The 13,867-nt window shown below is 45.3% G+C and overlaps 1 protein-coding gene across 1 annotated transcript in view; it reads left to right on the top strand.

Annotated features, from left to right (window-relative positions):
- The first annotated feature begins 8,926 nt into the window (after window positions 1-8,926).
- TRHDE (thyrotropin releasing hormone degrading enzyme) overlaps window positions 8,927-13,867 on the top strand; it is a 1,116,537-nt gene continuing 1,111,596 nt past the window's right edge. Inside the window, exon 1 of the mRNA XM_077468366.1 lies at window positions 8,927-9,842. Coding sequence (XP_077324492.1) covers window positions 9,094-9,842 — 749 coding nt within the window. The 5' untranslated portion in view covers window positions 8,927-9,093. The remainder of the gene's footprint in view (window positions 9,843-13,867) is intronic.

The following is a 13,867-nucleotide window of genomic DNA, read 5'->3' as shown; positions in this document are numbered from 1 at the left end:
CAAAAAAATTTTTTTTTGCATCTTTTTTTGTTTGTTTAGCAAAAAATAAAACTCCCAGCTGTAATTAAATACCACCAAAAGAAAGCTCTATTTGTGGGAAAAAAAATGATAAAAATTTTATTTGGGTACAGTGTTGTATGACCATGCAATTGTCATTCAAAGTGCATCAGCGCTGAAAGCTGAAAATTGGTCTGGGCAGGAGGGGGGTTTAAGTGCCCAGTAAGCAAGTGGTTAAAAGGAATCCCTGTAGGTCAATTGTTGAGATGAAAGAGGATTTGTAGTGAGGACAGGGACTACAAATATGAAGCGTAAATTATGTTCAAACGGTTTAAAGATAGAGGTTACCCTAATGCGATACTGCATAGAGCAATGAACATCTCTAATAATACCCCACAGGAGCATTTACTGAAACCAGAAATCTATCTCATACCAATGTAACTCCTCAAACCCCCGTTTTCTCTACCCCTTTCAGCACTGAATACAATATAATTAAAAACATAATTTTAAAATATTTACCGGTCTTATCCCATGACCCTATTTATGCTGAAATCTTGTCCAAAAGAGTGAAAATCGTGTCACGTAAAGTCCCCACTTTGGGTAAAACCCTGTCACCTAGTTTATATATGAGTAAACAACCACAGCAACATTGGTTGCAATTTAAAGACACATTTTGCTGTCGGTCCAACAGATGTTTGTGTTGCAAACATGTTTTAAAGGGAGACACCATACAGGCAACAGCTTCAGATAAGTCATCAAGAATTATATCATTTATTAATTGTAACATTTGGTGTATGCTATTACATGTAAGTCATGTCACATGCAGTACATAGGTCGAACGGGACGCAGGTGGTGTGATCTGCTTCATGATCATCTGTATAACATACTGTACATAAAGACCACAATAGTGATGTGGCAAGACACTGGAATATCGTACGCCAGAAAGATGACTCCAGCCTAGCCATTCAGGGTGTTGAGAGAATAGTGTTAGCTCTTGTACACACGGTCGGACATTTCAATGGAAAATGTCCGATCGGACCATGTTGTTGGATAATCCGACCATGTGTGGGCTCCATCGGACTGTTTCCGTTGGAATATCCGACTGACAAAGTTTTAGAGCTGGCTATAAAATTTTCCGACAACATGATCCGATCGTACTTTGTCGTTTGTAGAGAATTCCGATCAGACAAAGTGCCATGCATGTTAAGATCAAATTCCTAGATCAAAGCTATTGGCTACTAGCCTGAACGTAGTCCTGTAATAACTGAAAAATGTCATAACGTTCCGAATGATCGGATTTTCCGACAACTTTGTCCGACCGTGTGTATGCAACACCATTTTCGGACAAAATCCGTTGGACAAAATCAGACGGATTTTGTTGTCGGAATGTCCGATCGTGTGTACAAGGGCTTACCCATTAGAGGAGGAGATAAGTTCAAGGCTTTATGTAAACGTGAGGTTTACTGGATCTTCTTTTTTAATACTAGGATACCGGCAGGCTTGAATTTTGAGTGGGATGTCACTGATTATTATGAGTGACAATCCCGATGTCAACCCTATCCACTCATCATGTCTCCTTTTTCTCTCCTCCCCTCTCTCCCCCACTTTCATATGGATACAAGCTTGCTAACGATAACTATGTTAGTTGTCGGCTGTTTTAGGACACCAACAATGTTTTTTTATTATGACTCACTCTGTGTGCATCTCAATGCCAGGGACCTTATTTATATAATCATCTGAAACTGATTTTTTCCAATAATATCCGGCATACCATGCACATGGAGATATATATTTATATATGTACTCATACATGTCTATATAGGATTTACACAACATAAACCATTTTCCAAACAGATATTTCCTTTATTTTTTCATTGTTTCACTTTCAATGTTTTCCTTCTATTGTGCCTCGGTTTCATTCGATTTTTTTTCTTTCTTTCTTTTTTTTTCATGTCTTCATGCATTTTTGCATGTGTTCTTCCTCATGCAATCATTTAATCTAGCGTATGAAGTCCAGAAAATAAATGCTAAAAGGCCACCTTATGGGAGAACCACCATGTTTAATTATGGGTTAATGAGTGTCCTTATCAATTAACTGGAGGTGGCTTTTTCTGCTTTGATATAACAAAATGGTTTTCAACATATGGAACACTGCGTCAAAAACATACATATGTACATTTTGAGGCTGATGCCGTTTTTTGCAGAGATCCTCCTTAAGTAAGCCTTCCTCCTCCAGCACCAATGAAGCTATATACACATTAACACAAGGGGGTTGTTTATGAAAGGCAAATCCACTTTGCACTACAAGTGCACTTGGAAGTAAAGTTGCTGTAGATCTGAGGGGGACATGCAAGGAAAAAAATAAATAAATAAATTTAGCTTGCACATGATTGGATAATAAAATCAGAAGAGCTTCCCCTCATTTCAGATCTACCCCTTAGATTTACAGCGATTGCACTTCCAAGTGCACTTTCAGTGCAAAGTGGACTTGCCTTTTGTAAATAACCCCCATGGTTTGAGTTGCTCGTTTTTGTTTTTTTATTTTTTGATGTTTTTACTTCCTAGCTATGCTTTTAGAGATTTATACATATGTCATCAGCAATTACAAACAACATGAAATGTACTTATTTTTAGCAATGTGGGTCACCATTGTCTGAATTACATCAAAGTAATGACTTTGTGCAGGATGTGGGTCTCAGCAGATCTAATGCGATGTCAAGCAGAGCCAAGTTGCCATGTGCAACAAGAATCTGTCAATTTGCCAATCTTCCAATTTTTCAATTAAACCCATCTTGTCTATTTTGTTAACCACTTCAGCCCCGGAAGATTTTACCCCCTTTCTGACCAGAGCATTTTTTGCGATTCGGCACTGCGTCGCTTTAACTGACAATTGCGTGGTCGTGTGACGTGGCTCCCAAACAAATTTTACATCCCTTTTCCCCACAAAGAGAGCCTTCTTTTGGTGGTATTTGATCACCTCTGCGGTTTTTATTTTTTGTGCTATAAACAAAAAAATGTAAATTTTGAAAAAACGCATTATTTTTTACTTTTTGCTATAATAAATATCCACAAAAAATATATAAAAAAACTTTTTTTTTTCCTTAGTTTAGGCCGATAAGTATTCTTCTATATATTTTTGGTAAAAAAGAAATCGTAATAATCGTTTATGGATTGGTTTGTGCAAACGTTATAGCGTCTACAAAATAAGGGATCGTTTTATGGCATTTTTATTGATCATTTTTTATTTACTAGTAATGGTGCTGATCAGCAATTTTTATCCTGACTGCGACATTATGGCGGACACATCGGACAATTTTGACACATTTTTTGGACCAATGGCATTAATAAAGCGATCAGTGCTATAAAATGGCATTAATTACTGTAAAAACATCACTGGCAGTGAAGATGTTAACCACTAGGTGGCGCTGTAGGGGTTAAGTGTGTTCTAGGGAGTGATTCTAACTGTGGGAGGGAGGGGCTGTGTGTAACACATCACTGATCTCTGCTCCCGATTACAGGGAGCGCTGATCAGTGACACTGTCACTAGGCAGAACGGGGAGATGCTTGTTTATATCAGCATCTCCCCATTCCTCCTCACCGTGAAACGATCGTGGTTATGTCCGCAGACATCGCGTCCGCGGGACCCGCGATCATGGGCACGGAGCTACTGAAAGGCATGCGTGCCAGCAAGCCACCTCTTAACCTCCCTGGCGGTATTATTCAGTCTGGAATAAGGTGCTGAAAGCGGTACAATTATTTTGCATGGAAATTTGGCTTTTATTTTGTAGTCCTGTAATTCTTAGGAATAACGCTCTGAAATCTCTTCAAACCAGAGTCTAGCGGACATCCCGGGTATGATAAAGTTTATAATATAATAAAGAATAATAAAAATTATTCAATAATGTAATCAAATCCAAAAAAAACTGAAAAAGGGACATGTTTTGGTTGCTATGGACAATCTCCAAATTCCAGGCAGAAAAAACAGTATTTATAATATAAAAGTGCATGCAGGGCATTGCACAGACCACTAGGGACAAAGGGGGTTTGTATTTTTTAATACAGCACTGTAATCTGTAAGATTACAGTGCTGTGTGTGTTTTGTGTGTTTTAACTTTTTTGAATTTGCCGCCGTTCTCCGCTCCCGTGCGTCGTAACGCCGCAGGGAACGGAGCTCGGCGGCATTCGGCACTGTGAATCGAGCGGAGGACAGCTCGATCACACAGCGCGGAGGACACCACTGGATCCAGGGGACAAGGTAAGTAACTCTCCCTGTGTCCTCCCCTGCATCGAGCGATGCGATCCCGAGTCTGGCTCGGGGTTACCGCTCCTGTAATGAAAATCCCAACCCGAGCCAGACTCGGGATTACCGCTAGGAAGGTTAAAGGGCAACGTACAGGTACATTAATCTGCCTGTAAATGCCCTTCTGCCGCTGTATATCTGCGTGAGGCGGTTGGGAAGTGGTTTATTTGTACTAGCATGTGTATATAAATCATTATCATTTTTCTAAAAAGTTAGCTATGAGTAAGCACCAGTAGTTACGGTGTGAAACGTGTTAGCAATCGATTTCATCTTTTGTTGTATGGATTTTAATCAATAAAGAAATCTTTGATGGAGTACGGCCCTCCGGATTGAAATCTTTTTATATGCTAATTGCATACTGAGCCAGCACCTGTACCTTGTGGAGAGGGAGCTCTTGTGACTCAGACACCTGGAGCGGGTTCTTTTCCTAGTAAGGATGTAAGTGGGAGGTAGGTGACAGCGGTAGGGATGTAAGTTGGCGATAGGTGGAGGTCGGTGACAGTGGTAGGGATGTAAATTGGCAGTAGGTGGAGGTCGGTGACAGTTGTAGGTATGTAAGTTGGAAGTAGGTGGAGGTCAGTGACAGTGGTAGGGGTGCAAATTGGCGGTAGGTGGAGGTCAGTGACAGTGGTAGGGATGTAAGTTGGCAGTAGGTGGAGGTCGGTGACAGTGGTAGGGATGTAAGTTGGCTGTAGGTGGAGGTCGGTGACAGTGGTAGGGATGTAAGTTGGAGGTAGGTGGAGGTCGGTGACAGTGGTAGGGATGTAAGTTGTCAATAGGTGGAGGTCGGTGACAGCGGTAGGGATGTAATTTGGTGGTAGGTGGAGGTAGGTGCAGTTGCGTACCAAGTGGGGGGCGGGCCCCCCGGGTGCCACACACTGGGGGGGGGGGGGTCAGGCAGCGACATAGTGACAGGGCATATTAGAGCACAGAGAGGCAAGCTGCAGTGGCATTGCAAGGGGGTGCGGGCAGCACCCAGGTGACACCCATTGGCAGGGCCCAGGGCAACACTTCTGCCCCAATGATCCCCTTTTCTCGTGGCCGTGGGCTGTCTGAGCGGCTCAGAGCAGTTCTGGCTGTCTCACATAGAGAAACAGAGTGAAGCTTCCTCCCCCTCCTCTCTGTTTATGTCTACAAAGGGGGAAGGGACTTGCTGCAAATGTTCTGTGCTGGTCTATACTGAATGGGGGGGATCTGTACTGAATAGGGGGGATCTGTACTGAATGGGGGGGTCTGTACTGAATGGGGGGGTATTTACTGAATGGGGGATCTGTACTGAATAGGGGGTATGTACAGAATGGGGGTCTGTACTGAATGCGGGGTCTGTACTGAAGGGAGTCTGCACTGAATGGGGGGTCTGCACTGTAAAGGGGGTCTGTACTGAATGGGGTGGTCTGTATTGAATGGGGGGATCTGTACTGAATGGGGGATCTGTACTGAATGGGGGATCTGTACAGAATGGGGGTCTGTACTGAATGGGGGTCTGTACTGAAGGGGGGGGTCTTTACTGAATGGGGCATCTGTACTGAAGGGGGTCTGCGCTGATTGAGGGAGTCTGCACTGTAAAGGGGGTCTGTACTGAATGGGGGGGGTCAGTACTAAAGGGCGGTCGAGAGGTGTAGGGTGCTGTGTAACGTGAAGGTGTCCAGAGATGCAGGGGGCTATGTAATGTAAAGGGATCCAGAGGTGCAGGGAGATGTGTAATGTAAAGGGGTCCAGAGATGCTGGGGGCTGTGTAATGTAAAGAGGTCCAGAGATGCTGGGGGCTGTTTAATGTAAAGGGGTCCAGAGATGCAGTTATGGAGAGGGGGTACACAGTAGTGACAAAGAGCTATTGAAGGATGCAGAGGTATGCAGGGGGCACAGTGGGGTGTTTTTACATTTTAACGTGGGGGCAGGGTGCCATAAATAGGATCTGCCCCGGGTGCCAAATGCTCTAGGTACGCCCCCGGGTAGGCGACAGTGGTAGGGATGTAAGTTGGAGGTAGGTGACAGTGGTAGGGATGTAATTTGGTGGTAGGTGGAGGTAGGTGACAGCTGTAGGGATATAAGTTGGAAGTAGGTAGAGGTAAGTGACAGTGGTAGGGATGTAAGTTGGAGGTAGGTGACAGTCATAGGGATGTAAGTTGGGGGTAGGTGATAGCGGTTGGAATGTAAGTTGGCAGTAAGTTGAGGTAGGTGACAGTGGTAGGGATGTAAGTTAGCAGTAGGTGGAGAGGTAGGTGACAGTGGTGGGGATGTAAGTTGGAGGAAGGTGACAGTGGTAGGGATGTAAGTTGGCAGTAGGTGGAGGTAGGTGACAGTGTTAGGGATGCAAGTTGGAGGTATGTGACAGTGGCAGTTGGCAGTAGGTGGAGGTAGGTGACAGTGGTAGTTGTCAGTAGGTGGAGGTAGGTAACAGTGGTAGTTGGCAGTAGGTGGAGGTAGGTGACAGTGGTAGTTGGCAGTAGGTAGAAGTAGGTGGAGGTGACAGTGGTAGTTGGAAGCAGGTGGAGGTAGGTGGAAGTGGTAGTTGGCAGTAGGTGGAGTTAGGTTACAGTGGTAGTTGGCAGTAGGTGGAGGTAGGTGACAGTGGTAGTTGGCAATAGGTGGAGTTAGGTGACAGTGTTAGTTGGCAGCAGGTGGAGGTAGGTGACAGTGTTAGTTGGCAGTAGGTGGAGGTGGGTGACAGTGATAGTTGGCAGTAGGTGGAGGTAGGTGACAGTGGTAGTTGGCAGTAGGTGGAGGTAGGTGACAGCGATAGTTGGCAGTAGGTGGAGGTAGGTGACAGTGGTAGTTGGAAGTAGGTGGAGGTAGGTGACCATGGTAGTTGGCAGTAGGTGGAGGTAATTGACAGTGGTAGTTGGCAGTAGGTGGAGGTAGGTGACAGTGGTAGTTGGCAGTAGGTGGAAGTAGTTGGCAGTAGGTGGAGGTAGGTGACAGTGGTAGTTGGCAGTAGGTGGAGGTAGGTGACCATGGTAGTTGGCAGTAGTTGGAAGTAGTTGGCAGTAGGTGGAGGTAGTTGACAGTGGTAGTTGGCAGTAGGTAGAGGTAGTTGGCAGTAGGTGGAGGTAGGTGACAGTGGTAGTTGGCAGAAGGTGGAGGTAGTTGGCAGTGGTAGTTGGAAGTAGGTGGAGGTAGTTGGCAGTAGGTAGAGGTAGGTGACAGTGGTAGTGGGCAGTAGGTGGAGGTAGATGACAGTGGTAGTTGGCAGTAGGTGGAGGTAGTTGGCAGTAGGTGGAGGTAGGTGACAGTGGTAGTTGGCAGAAGGTGGAGGTAATTGGCAGTAGGTGGAGGTAAGTGACAGTGGTAGTTGGTAGTAGGTGGAAGTAGGTGACAGTGGTAGTTGGCAGTAGGTGAAGGTAGGTGACAGAGGTAGTTGGAAGTAGGTGGAGGTAGTTGGCAGTAGGTAGAGGTAGGTGACAGTGGTAGTGGGCAGTAGGTGGAGGTAGGTGACAGTGGTAGTTGGCAGTAGGTGGAGGTAGTTGGCAGTAGGTGGAGGTAGGTGACAGTGGTAGTTAGCAGTAGGTGGAAGTAGTTGGCAGTAGGTGGAGGTAGTTGGTAGAAGGTGACAGTGGTAGTTGGCAGTAGGTGGAGGTAGGTGACAGTGGTAGTTGGCAGTAGATGGAGGTAGTTTGCAGTAGGTGGAGGTAAGTGGCAGTGGTAGTTGGCAGTAGGTGGAGGTAGTTGGCAGTAGGTGACAGTGGTAGTTGGCAGTAGGTGGAGGTAGGTGACAGTAGGTGGAGGTAGGTGACAGTAGGTCTGTAAGTAGGTGACAATAGGTGTGGAGGTAGGTGGCAGTAGATAGAGGTAGGTGACAGGAGGTGGAGGTAGGTGACAGTAGGTGGAGGTAGGTGGCAGTAGATATAGGTAGGTGACAGTAGGTGGATGTAGGTGACAGTAGGTGGAGGTAGGTGACAGTAGGTGGGTGGCAGTAGATAGAGGTAGGTGATGGGAGGTGGAGGTAGGTGACAGTAGGTGGGGGTAGGTGACAGTGGGTGGAGGTAGGTGACAGTAGGTGTGGAGGTAGGTGACAGTAGGTGTGGAGGTAGGTGACAGTAGGTGGCAGCAGATAGAGGTAGGTGACGGCAGGTGGAGGTAGGTGGCAGTAGATAGAGGTAGGTGACGGGAGGTGGAGGTAGGTGACAGTAGGTGGAGGTAGGTGGCAGTAGATAGAGGTAGGTGACAGTAGGTGGAGGTTGGTGGAGGTAGGTGACAGTAGGTGGAGGTAGGTGACAGTAGGTGGAGGTTGGTGGAGGTAGGCAGAGGTAGGTGACAGTAGGTGGAGGTAGGTGGCAGTAGATAGAGGTAGGTGATGGGAGGTGGAGGTAGGTGACGGGAGGTGGAGGTAGGTGATAGTGGGTGGAGGTAGGTGACAGTAGGTGTGGAGGTAGGTGGCATCAGATAGAGGTAGGTGACGGCAGGTGGAGGTAGGTGACAGTAGGTGGAGGTAGGTGACGGGAGGCGGAGGTAGGTGACAGTAGGTGACGGGAGGCGGAGGTAGGTGACAGTAGGTGGAGGTAGGTGACAGTAGGCGGAGGTAGGTGACAGTAGGTAGAGGGGGTGAATGGGGAGAAGTGACGGGCAGCACATCGCACACACACACCGCGCCTGGAAGGGAGGAGCGATCCCGACTAAAGGGAGGCGGAGGGTGCCGGTGGGCTCAGTGGCCGCCGATGACAGGCGGGAGGCAGTAGAGGATTTCATGGGATGATGCTCTCGCCGTGGCAGGCGGAATGAAGTGTGCGGTGAAGCCCCAAGTCCTAGAAGAGGACCTTATGTGTGCAGTGTGACCTCTCCTCCCACCATGCACTGCTATGGCTCTGGACAGTAAAGGGCAGAAGAACAGCTTACTTCTTCTCAGCTCCGAGGCGATCCCAGACTCCGCTATGAGGAACGGCAGAGGAGTCCAGGAGCAATGGGCTGACACGGTGAGACCCCGGAGCACCGAGCGACACCTGACCGTACACAGGAAACTGCTGCTGGCCTTTGCCATCTCCATCCTGGCTCTCATCGTGGTCACCGTCATCGCCGTCCTGCTCAGTGTGCGCTTCGAGGAATGTCCTGATGCCTCCGGGAGGACCATTAACAGCAGCGTGGTGGAGGCGGCCAGGTTCAACCAGAACCTGGAGGTGGGCAAGGAGCCAGGGGATGGGGTAGGTAGGCAGGAAGAATTAGAAGACTGGAAGCCTTGGACTTACCTGAGACTCCCCACACACCTTAAACCCCTCCACTATAACCTCATGATCACCGCCTTCATGGACAACTTGACTTTCTCGGGAGAAGTCAATGTGGAGATCGAGTGTAGGAACTCCAGCAGGTACATCGTGGTCCATGCTCACAGGTTGACGGTGGAGAAAGTCCAAGTGGCAGAAGATCGAGCGGCCGGGGACGTCAAAGTTTCCAGCTTCTTTACTTATTCGCCCAACCAAGTTCTGGTAGTCATCCTCAACCGGAGCCTGGAGGTGCACAAAAGTTACAACCTCAAGATCATTTACAATGCCATCATAGAGAACGAACTGCTGGGCTTCTACCGAAGTTCCTATGTCATCCATGGAGAGAGGAGGTAATGCTTTCCGCACTTTCATACTGCACTGTCACTCCCACCAGGTTCCACCTAACAGCTTGTCTGCCCCATAGGTTGGGGCAAAGGGGCAGCACACATTTCATTAAAGAGGAATTCAACTCCAAAGCAGATATGTGTTATATTGCTGCTCAGCAATTCTTACATGTGATGGCTGCATTCATTTTCTTTTTACTTTCACCTGGTAAGTCTGTTTTTTTAGTGTCAGAACAAGCTCTCCAGCAGACACAGCAGTTACACAGAAGAGGCAAACCATTTACTACTGACAGGGGTTCTTACATTGCGAAGATTTTATTTACTTACGTAAAAAACCTCAACACAACTGTTGCTGCAACTGCTTATAAAGTATTAGCTGGAGTTCAACTTCAGTTTGTTAGTGTATACAAATCTGCTATGTAATACCCCATTCCCCCAGACTGACAATGCTGCTGTCTGCTGCGCCCCCTGTGCTCCTTCATTCAGAGTGGAAGCACTCTACGGCTCCATTCACACCTACACATACAGCTGCTCCACCGTGTTTTTTTGTGTATTTTTATGGCTGTGGCATTCATTTGAACGGGCCTCCCTCTGCTCCAAATAGGTGCCAAAGACGCTAGTGTACCAAATGTGGGCACAGAGCCAGGCACATTATGCGCTGCGATTTTTTTTAAAAGTGATTTTAGCATGTTTTATTGCTCAACAATCGCGGTAAATTCACACCGCAAATAACAATAATGACATCACAAACGCGTGCAATTCCAGTACACTCAGGAGTGAATCGAGCTTTTGGCGTATTTTTTTTTTTGCCAAAGCTCCTAAACTGAACTCCATATAAGCCTATGTGTCCGTGTAGACATGGGGGATGATGCACTAAAACTGGAGCGCTCAGAATCTGGTGCAGATGTGCATGGCAGCCAATCGAACTTCTAACTTCAGCTTGTTTAGTTAAGCTTTGACAATAAAACCTGGCGGCTGATTGGTTTCTATCCAGAGTTTGCACTCTCCAGTTTTAGTAAATCAACCCCATAGGCTGTTCGTGGAGTTGCCATGTTTAGGTGAGGTTAGATCTCCATCTCCTGAACTTTTAGATATCGTGTTCAGGATTGGAACATTTTTGACCGCCAGTAAGGGGAAAACGCAAACTGCGGTACAAACACGGTTTGCATTTTTTGCCGTGTTTTTCTGCTGTTAGGGTAGGCTAGTGTACATGTCGCCTAATACAGGGGGTGTGTTACTCTGCAGATAAACAGAGGAGGAAAGCCTAAAAAAAGAGAACTAATGCAGCCACTACAGCTAAGGCTGGCCATACGTTATAGTATAGTGTACCAATTTTTAAATGTGGTGGCTTCATTAGGACTCTCTTTTTGGTCTATTTTCCTTTTTATTGTCATCCAGTGATCCTGCCAATAACACCTTTCCTCTGCTCCACTGGAGGAGCAATGGAGATGCCTTTGGAGAACAGCATTGCCAATCTGGGGAGAGGGTAGTGTTAGGTGCACTATTTAGTTCTGATCACTCTACACCAGCCTTTCTCAACCTTTTCAACACAGAGGAACCCTTAAAATAGTTCTCCAGTCTCGAGGAACCCCTGCTAAAAATTTGAAATCTACAACTCTTGATACATTAGTGTGATGATTATTGAGAGGAATGGTCCTTACACTTGTGGTCATTGGGAAGAAGAACCTACTTACAGATAGCTAAAAAGATCAGTGGTGTCAGTGGGAACTTATCTGAGAGGCAGAAATTGCCCAATGCTGAAGGAACCCCTAGCAACCTCTGGAGGAATCCTTGTTGAGAATCACTGCTCTACACATTATCTACTGCTCATTCAACTTTAGAACTTCCAAAACTATGCAATATGCGAACTTTCCCGAATCATCCAATCAGTCTGTATCCATTTAGGCAGGACCATATTTGTTGGAAGATTGTAACATGTATAATGGGGATCACTATACACCGGCCATTCTCAACCAGGGTTCAGGGTTCCTCCAGGGGTTGCTAGGGGTTCCTTGAGCTGTGGCTGATGAACCACCTATTTGATGGTGCCTACAGAGTCCAAGGTTCAGCACCACTTAGCAAAGCCAGCAGCATGACACCAAATATACATCTTTTTAGCTGTCTTTAAGGGTGGCATTCTAAACACCACTTTAAGGGGGTCATTCTTCCTATTGACCACCGATATAAGGAGCATTGTTCCTATTGAGCCCTGATGATTTGGTTTTAGTAAGGGTTCCTCGAGACATGAAAATTATTTTTGGGGTTCCTCTAGGGTTAAAAGGTTGAGAAAGCCTGCTATACACGTTACGATCTACCAAAGCATTCTCTGTACAATCAACTTGAAATTTAGAAAACTGTAATAATGAGGACCTAACCCAAACTATTAAATCAACAGATATCCGATTAGGCAGGACCTTCTACTATATAGTCGTTGGTAGATCTAAAGGAAATTTGTGTATGATGACTTTAAGAGGGCTTGACTAACACGTTTAAAGCAACAAAGTTACAGCAGCAGTTTTGTTACTTATGATCATTGTAAGCACTTCTGTCATCGGTAAATGGTTCGTCTCCATCCTCTAACTGCTACTTTGTCTGAACAGCCCGGTCTGTTAAATTACATGAAACAAAAATAAGGTAAAAGGGCCAAAAAACGAAAAGTAATGCAGCCAGCACGTCTAAGGATTGATGAGTTGCAATATGTTTCATGTTAGTTTTTGGATTTAATATCGCTTTAAAGGACTTGTGATTACGGGATTGCACCTTAGATGCAACTTAGATTGCACCTAAATGTATTTTGCCACAAAATGCATGGTTTCACTTTTGGCAATGTTTTACAGCAAACTTTCAGCGTTGCTCATTGAGCCACTTATTTATTTCTTTATTAATTATATACAGGTATTTATATAGTAATGACAATTTATGCATCACTTGATGTATGATACATTCACATCTATCTTCGCCCTAAAGGAGCTGACAATCTAATCTCACATACACATAATACACCAGCTCCAATTTAGACAGGAGCCTCTTCACCTGCCTGGGTATTTTTGGAGTGTGGGAGGAAACCAGAGAATCTGGAGGAAACCCATTAACTTTAAAACTCTGTGCAGATAGTGCCCTGGTTGGAATGCTTAGGTAAAACTTAAAAAAAAAAAATTTTTTTTAATTATTTTTTTATTTTTTTGGTATTTAGTTTGTTTGGTTTTCTTTATTTCGTTTAGGAGCCAATATATAAACTTTCAACAAGGTTCCAAACATCCTCTTGCCATTGGCAATTGAATCCAATTATAAAAACGTGACTCTTGGGAGAAGGTGTTGAATCCTCCATGAAAATATTTATAAATAGATTCGTTAGTGTTCTTTATGTTTGTGTTTTGTTTTACCATTTGTTGTGTGTGTGTTTTTTTTTTTTTTTCTTTTATAAAGTTACTTTAAATATTTGTGTTGCTCTACATTTTCCACTACCGTATGACAAAAATAAACAAACCATAAAATAATAAAGCTCATCAGGGCCTGTTTTTTAACAAAAGAACAAGTCGGAGATAGTTTACAGCAGTTTGTGTAACCCCGGGGAGGCTCAAAGCTCACCGTACATGCACTTTTTCCATTGGCACCAATAAGTTTCACCAAAGTTCTGGGGCAATAAAAACTCTCCATTTCACTCATCCCTAGTCCTGTTTACATTTGCATATTCTGCTGTAGAAATTCAAGTGCAAGCCCCTTTTTTTTCCCTTAAAGCTGTTAAGGATGAGCTCTGGCGTGTTCGCACAGCCCACGTGCAGAGCCCGCCAGGAAGTCGGCACTACGCTGCGCTAATCACAGGCAGTGAGACATTTCCCCATCTCTGCAGCCACGCATCGAGACAATGGGGGTTATTTACTAAAGGAAAATCCACTTTTCACTACAAATGCACTACGAGTTCACTTGGAAGTAAAATTGCCGTAGATCCGAGGGGGACATGCAAGGAAAATAAAAAAACAGCATTTGAGCTTGCACATGATTGGATGATAAAATCAGAAGCGCTTCCCCTC

This window comes from Lithobates pipiens, unplaced genomic scaffold (assembly GCF_037356315.1).
Source record: "Lithobates pipiens isolate NorthernLeopardFrog02 unplaced genomic scaffold, aLitPip1_a1.2 Scaffold_8, whole genome shotgun sequence".
Lineage (NCBI taxonomy): Eukaryota > Metazoa > Chordata > Amphibia > Anura > Ranidae > Lithobates > Lithobates pipiens.
This window is presented reverse-complemented; position numbering and strand designations above follow the sequence as displayed.